General features: G+C 40.1%; 1 protein-coding gene across 2 annotated transcripts; it reads left to right on the top strand.

Moving 5' to 3' along the window:
* The first annotated feature begins 1,741 nt into the window (after positions 1-1,741).
* slitrk4 (SLIT and NTRK-like family, member 4) lies at positions 1,742-7,287 on the top strand. 2 transcript variants are annotated; one of them, XM_057350153.1, is made up of 3 exons: positions 1,742-2,078; positions 2,227-2,514; positions 2,993-7,287. In XM_057350153.1, exon 3 carries the CDS (start codon positions 3,032-3,034, stop codon positions 5,525-5,527), a length of 2,496 nt encoding a protein of 831 aa, XP_057206136.1. In that variant the 5' UTR covers positions 1,742-2,078; positions 2,227-2,514; positions 2,993-3,031; the 3' UTR covers positions 5,528-7,287. The 2 variants fall into 2 exon arrangements, with proteins under 2 accessions (XP_057206136.1, XP_057206137.1); XM_057350154.1 differs by having other exon boundaries at positions 1,742-2,514; positions 2,993-5,335; positions 5,879-7,287.
* Positions 7,288-7,558: the final 271 nt, after the last annotated feature.

Below are 7,558 nucleotides of genomic sequence, written 5' to 3'. Positions count from 1 at the left end.
GCTGGTTTGTGTTTGAGTAGTGTCTAATAATATAAATATTTATATTTGATTTAATTTATGTTAATATTAATTTGTATTATTATTTTACTGTATAATAATTGTATTAAATAAACGCTTTGTTTCATTTTGTTGTATATTCATTTTATTAAATAAACAATTTGTGGTCCTGTAGTTCGCTCGCATTTAAAGAAACCGTATGGTACATTGACATGTAGCGGTTGAGCTTGGTATCAGAGTCTAAATTCAAAATATTGGAGAGACAAGGAGGCTCTTTGCTGTTTTATTTTTTGTCGGGGAGAATTTCCTGTTATTTATGGCTCTTGAAGAAACAAGCTTCAACAATTTTCTAAACTAGCAGGAGGTCCAGGCCACCACTGCGATGGTTATGGCCGTAATAAATATCTCATTTATTCTCACCTTGAAACAACAATATTTGTTCTTTGCTTCTTAATGTTATTTTTATACACAACGAGGAAAAAAATGGGTGAAATAAAGTGAAGTTCATTTTTGTAAATGTACCGTAAGATAAAGGTAGTATACATATAACAATATTTTATGAAAAATACTGTTGATCTTAAAACAGATTTCATCCTTAAAATTAAAATTATTGAATCATTAATTCATTCATCATATAAAACTGTAAAGGAATGTAAGCGAAAGATTTAACTGGATTCCCCCAGTGACAACCCGCCTTTCCCTTCATATCAGAACGATATTGTATGTGGATTAAATATTTATTCTATCCAAATGTATAAACTTGGCATACTGTCAGTTTTATAAACTGAATCTCACTTATTTCGGCCAGACGAGGGCGCCGTGTTTGATCTTAATTTTCATGGTAAGGTTTAAATCACTGCAGAATGACACCTCGCACCCAGCCTACAGGACGTGACAGAGCTCCTGTCTCTGACTGCAACCTCCACTGTTTTTCTTTCGCATCTTCATTATTTCAAAAGTCTATTTTACCGGTTCCACAGCATGACAAAAATCAATTAAACACGCATGCCATTAATTTATTGGAAATAAGAAGTGGATGAAACAGCGCACCTGTTGTCTACTGGAAATGAATCACCGTTCTCGATGAACTGTCAGACTACAGAGATTTACTGCTGTTAGCGCAACAGCTCAAATTCATGTGGTGACTTTGCCGCAGTTTCTTATTGCGCTGCCGTACGAGTCCCATAGTCACGTAACCTTAAAAATCGTATAATAAAAAAGAAAATAAACGAATCCCACGGGTTAAATCCAGTCAAAATATCTGTTTTAGGCAGCCGCTTACAAACTGGACTCGATCCAACTTATTACGCGTCGCCGTTTTTGGTGATCCCTAAACTAAAGACACTTTGGAGAACAGTGTATAATCTGTACTAGTGAGGGTTTAAGAGGAGTCTGAAGTTGAATTTCTTCCTTAATATTTTCGCCCTGCCACCTTTCTTCTCCCCTCGTGCGCTTCGTCTTTCTCTCTCTCTCTCTCTCTCTCTCTCTCTCTCTCTCTCTCTCTCTCTCTCTCTCTCTCTCTCTCTCTCTCTCTCTCNCTCTCTCTCTCTCTCTCTCACACACACACTCACTCTCTCTCTAGCTCTCTCCGTGCATCTCTGCGTTTTCTCTCCTGCCGCTTTACCGTGTGGGAAGCTCAATGCAGCAGCAAAACCAACATACTTAGAAGAAGACGAGGTGGAATAGTTGCTCTCTCTCTCTCTCTCTCACACTCACTCTCTCTCTAGCTCTCTCCGTGCATCTCTGCGTTTTCTCTCCTGCCGCTTTACCGTGTGGGAAGCTCAATGCAGCAGCAAAACCAACATACTTAGAAGAAGACGAGGTGGAATAGTTGGTTTACAAGACCGCTCTCTTAATTAGCAAGATGACTGCGCCAACAATTATTTTCACGGTGTGGTTTAGCGTGTCACCTGTTTTTCGAGTGCTTTTTACTCATTTGAATTATTAATTTCCTCGCCAGTTCGGTCGCCGATACCCCTCGAGTGACATTCGAGCGCGTAGTTCGTTTTTCTCTTATCCCGCAACTTGCATATTCTTCATAAACGGCTGGAATCAAAGGAGTCTGATTTTCAGTCATCAGGGTGAGTGGCGGCGCGCGAAGGATCGTTGCGACTAATTTATGAAGATCTGTATCATTTCCTCCTGAACTGTTGAGTGAACTGTGCGGTAAAATTCGTCGGAACTGATGTTAAACCATTACAATTCTTACAGCCTCATTTCCTTCAACAGGAGAATGCTGGACTTGTTTTGCATCCCAATCCACCACTTGCTATTTCATCATTTTCACTCTGCTTTCGAAACGACTTCGTTCTTCAGAGCCTCGACGTTTTTGAGATGCCTCAGAAGAGCTCAGTAACCTTGGGATTTTATGACACAATATATGTTTTGTACAAGTGGAGCCTGACAGGGAGAGAGACTGAGACTGAAATTTGAACCTGACTGAATGGGTATAGTCCCTCTCTTGGCGCTCCCCATGTCCGGTGTCATCTGAAAAAGAGGGAGATATTATCAAAGCCGGTTAGTGCTGAATTCATTTTTATTCAATAAACTGTTGCGAGCTTTAGATTTAATATAAAACATGAACTGTATATTATTTTAGATAATATTCTGTCTTCCGTTGTGTTTTAATTCTGAACCATGGTTTTGCGAGGGTGATATTATATTCCATATATGAGGGAAATACTTTTTTAAATAATCGATTTATTAAAAAACAATATGCTGATGCATGCATTTGTTAATGTGTCAGTAACACTACGACAGTATATAATAAGACATTACATTATTATAATTATGATATGAATTTTATATTTTTTATTATTGTTTTCAATACAGGCTTATTGTCTGAACCTAGTAGCAAACAACAGGCAAATTACAAGTTTATTGTGTGCGCACAGGGTTATCGAACGCCCCTGCTGTAAATCTTGGCATTATTCTGTGTCACTCCATGGGGAACAGGCATGTGTTTTGATTATTTGTTTGTTTTTCCCCCTCTAAGGTTACTAAATGGTTTACTGGGGGATTTTTAAAAGGCAAAATGCTGCTGCTTGTTCTGTTGGCCTTTTCCATATCGAGTTCATTTTCTGACTCGGATTCGGACCTCAGAGCTGAGACCTGCAGCGCTTGCTCCTGCATGTCCATCGAAAACGTCCTCTATGTGAACTGTGAAAAAATAACTGTGTATAGACCAACGCAGCTGCAGCCGCCAGTATCCATCCTCTACCATTTGAATTTCCAGAACAACCTTTTGTACATCCTTTACCCCAACTCTTTTTTGAATTTCACACATGCAGTCTCACTCCAGTTGGGGAACAACAAACTCCAGAACATTGAGGGAGGGGCGTTCATGGGGCTTAGTGCATTGAAACAGTTGCACTTAAATAACAATGAATTAAAGGAGCTCCGCGCTGACACTTTTCGGGGGATCGAGAACTTGGAATATCTCCAGGCAGACTACAATTTAATCAGGTTTATAGAGAAAGGAGCCTTCAACAAACTGCATAAACTGAAAGTCCTAATTTTAAATGACAATCTTATTCAAAGCCTACCTGAGAACATTTTTCGATTCGCCTCCCTTACTCATTTGGACATAAGAGGAAACAGGATACAGAAGCTTCCTTATCTTGGAGTTCTGGAGCACATTGGGAGGATCGTGGAATTGCAGTTGGATGACAACCCGTGGAATTGCACTTGTGATTTGTTACCATTAAAGGCCTGGTTGGAGAACATGCCCTATAATATTTTTATCGGGGAGGCTATCTGTGAGACCCCTAGTGATCTTTATGGCCGGCTTTTAAAGGAGACCAACAAACAGGAGCTGTGCCCGATGGGGACAGGCAGTGACTTTGATGTACGGATGCCCCCCTCTCAACCTGAAGGTGGGCTTACGATGTCTAACATGGCACCCTCAACCATAGCACCTTTAGTTACCAAAGCACCCAAAACCACCAATCCCTCCAAAATATACGGCAATGGAATTGTTGCTGGTAATCCAGCTGGAAAAAATGGCCAAATTGTGTCCTACCAAACTAGAATTCCTCCCCTGTCTTGTCCCCAGCCATGTACATGCAAAGCTCACCCGTCTGACTTTGGTATTAGCGTCAGCTGTCAAGAAAGGAACATCCAGAGTCTAGCAGATCTGATACCTAAACCGCAAAATGCCAAGAAATTGCACCTTAGTGGTAATTACATCCGAGATATCAACCCCACCGACTTTCAGGGTTTTGAGGGGTTAGATTTATTACATTTGGGCAGCAATCAAATATCCACCGTCCAAAAAGGTGTGTTTTCAAACCTGACCAACCTCCGTAGGTTATACCTTAATGGAAACCAGCTGGAGCAGCTGCACCCTGAAATGTTTCTTGGGCTTAGTAATCTCCAATATCTCTATTTGGAGTACAATGCCATAAAGGAGGTGTTAGCAGGGACATTTGACTCAATGCCAAATTTGCAGCTCTTGTACCTGAATAACAATGTGCTCAGAAGCCTTCCCGCATATATCTTTGCAGGCATCTCTCTAGCCAGATTGAATCTAAAGAACAACCACTTCATGACGTTGCCTGTGAGTGGCGTCCTAGACCAGCTCAAAACTCTCACTCAGATAGACCTGGATGGCAACCCCTGGGAATGCTCCTGCGATTTGGTGGCTCTTAAACTGTGGCTTGAGAAACTGAACGAAGGAGTGGCCGCCAAGGGTTTCAAGTGTGCATCTCCTGTGCAGTTCTCCAACATCGAGCTGAGGGAGCTAAAAAATGAGATCATTTGTCCCAAGCTCATCGCCAGGCCTCCTTTTATCCTGACCAGTGCCACCCCCCTTCTCACATCACTGTCATCTGCCGGAGTTGGCAAGGCACCTTCCAGTGGCCCTGTGCCGCTGTCTATTATGATCTTGAGCATTCTGGTGGTTCTGATCCTCACTGTCTTTGTGGCCTTCTGCCTGCTGGTCTTTGTGCTGAGACGCAACAAAAAGCCGGCAGGGAGACAGGAGGGACTTGGAAACCAGGAGTGTGGCTCCATGCCTCTCCAGATCAGGAGGCACAATCACAAATCAAACAAGAAGGATGATCTGGGTGGCGAGACCTTCATCCCGCAGACCATCGAGCACATGAGCAAAGCTCACACCTGTGGAATTAGAGACTCGGAGTCGGGTTACAAATTCATAGACTCAGAACGTCAGAAAATGATGTTACGCAACAGCGCCGATAAAGACAAAGACTCTCTTTCCCTGGAAGCTAGGAAGAGATTAAGCACCATCGATGAGCTGGACGAGTTCTTACCGGGACGAGACAACATGTTCCTCCACAATTACTTGGAGAGCAAAAAGGATTTCAACAGTATAGGGGTGAGTGGCTTTGAGATCCGTTACCCCGAGAAACCACATGACAAAAAAATGAAAAAATCATTGATAGGGGGAAACCACAGTAAGATAGTCATTGAGCAGCGTAAGAGTGATTATTATGAACTAAAAGCAAAAATGGGGACCCCAGACTACCTTCAAGTACTAGAGGAACAGACAGCTCTCAGTAAATTCTAGAACTTCATCTCCATCTGCCCCATATTGACAAAAGTGCCTTATGACATTTCTTAATGACCAGTGGAATACCGGACACGTTTCAGTCAATACAAAACATAACTCTCCGTATCTTAGAATCGGTGGCTGTGTTAAAATTACATTTTTACATGTTTATGTTATGATGCCATTAAGAAGTAAGAATCACATCAGTCAGTATAGAATGATATATCCTTACACACAGTTGTAGTTTGCTGCTATTTATATGAGTTCCATAAAATTCCACAGAACTTTGTTTTGAACCAAATGATTGGGTCATGAAACAGTGTTGAGTGTACTTCATATTGACCCCTCTTCATTGTTTTTGGTTGGAAGTATTTTTAGGAATCTTGGGATGACAAAATCAAATGGAGTGGAAGAATTGGAAGTTGTCTCATGCTTGAAAGTGGTGGAATACCGCAGACTGCCCACACTTGGATTATATTTTGCCACTTTTGGGGGCCTTGAAACTGATGGATTTGATTATAACGGAAGGTACTGGCAGCCAACATCCATACATTTTGGATTATTCCAATGACCTGTAAAGAGCCATTTGATATTGTTCTGCTGAAATGTGATCCCTTTTGAAGTGTTTGAGTATGGCACATGACAGGACATTCATGAACTCAAGAGAAACTAAACAGCTGCTTGCCATGTAAGCGTATCTGGATTTATTTTGTAAGTCGACATTATTTGTATTTGTGGGGCAGTTGTGTAAATTACAACAGTCAACAATTTAATTCAACAATCTCATCCTCAAAATAAAATGGATTCAAGAAAAATATATAAAAAGTCAAAAAAGAACAAAAAACAATGATGACCACTGTCAGCTGTCAAATTCGTAGTTTAACTTCATATTTAATTTATTTTTCTATGCAGGATTATTTAAAGATTATTGGTACTATTTAACAGTTTCAAGAGACATTTTGAATGCTATAAATTATTCAGGCTCTGAAGTTCTAAATATAAAATTATGTTCTGACCTGAGTTACATTCTGGATTTTTCTGGTGCCCTGATTGACAGAGGATTAGAGATGACAGTGATGTAATTCTCACTGTCATGTTGCACGAGGTACGGCCTCATAGTGTGTCAAGTCTAACAGTTTGCTTATTCTTATATCCCAGAACAACTTGTAAAAGGTTTCTTATTAACAATATGCAACCAAATAAGTGTGCATTACTGTGATATGATTCTGGATAGTTCAAATGTGGATCAGGGGAATTAAATGCTAATCGGCTGTAATACACTGGATAATTTATTGGATTTGCTGGGAGGATTGTGTTTTAGCAACACCAACTGTGAGATCCAACCTGCTTTGTGAAAAGGCGGCAGATTTGGTCCGAATCATATCACATTTCATGTGCAATATTATTATGCTCAATCATATTAGCTTGAAATCTTTATTTTGTTTCGTCCGTTCAAGTTAATATAACAGAGAGAGAGAGCTTAATTTTTTTAAAGAAAAGGCTTAATTTCACTCAGTCTTTATTTAAAATATTAAGTTAATGATTGTTTAAAATAGAATGTACCATGAGAGATAAAATAAATACAATTTTATATTGGTCATGAAGAATCTGTATATTGGTTGATTTCATTGTGCAATCCTGTTGAGGTCAAGTTATTAAAATTCTATTTCATTTGCTTTGTCTTTTATTCTGCCTTTCTTATTTCTGTTTACACAAGTGTTGCCATGTTTTGTTAATCGTTAAAGTTGCTTTTGAAATAAAAGGCCCTGAATGCTCTTATGGCCAATTTGGGAAAGTGTCTTATAGATTTTTAAGCCGCTATGGTGGATGATCGTTCTCTGTCTGTGCTGTGCGGGTATGGTTTCCAATGCCTTACCTTATTGCGTTTGATAAAAGGATTAATCTGAGATGCAGAGGGTTACTTGACTCAGCCGATAAGACAGCCATAACCGTTAGGCAAATTGCTTCTGTTGTGTCACTGTGGATGTTGTTGTGAGTGTGGGAGGCCCAGGGAGGAAAAAACAGCTTGTTTTTATTTGATGATGGCAG

Source organism: Triplophysa rosa, linkage group LG13 (assembly GCF_024868665.1).
Source record: "Triplophysa rosa linkage group LG13, Trosa_1v2, whole genome shotgun sequence".
NCBI lineage: Eukaryota > Metazoa > Chordata > Actinopteri > Cypriniformes > Nemacheilidae > Triplophysa > Triplophysa rosa.
This window is presented reverse-complemented; position numbering and strand designations above follow the sequence as displayed.

Excerpts from the sequence above, each read along its gene's own strand:
- slitrk4 (XM_057350153.1), top strand. The coding sequence starts at position 3,032 with ATGCTGCTGCTTGTTCTGTTGGCCTTTTCCATATCGAGTTCATTTTCT.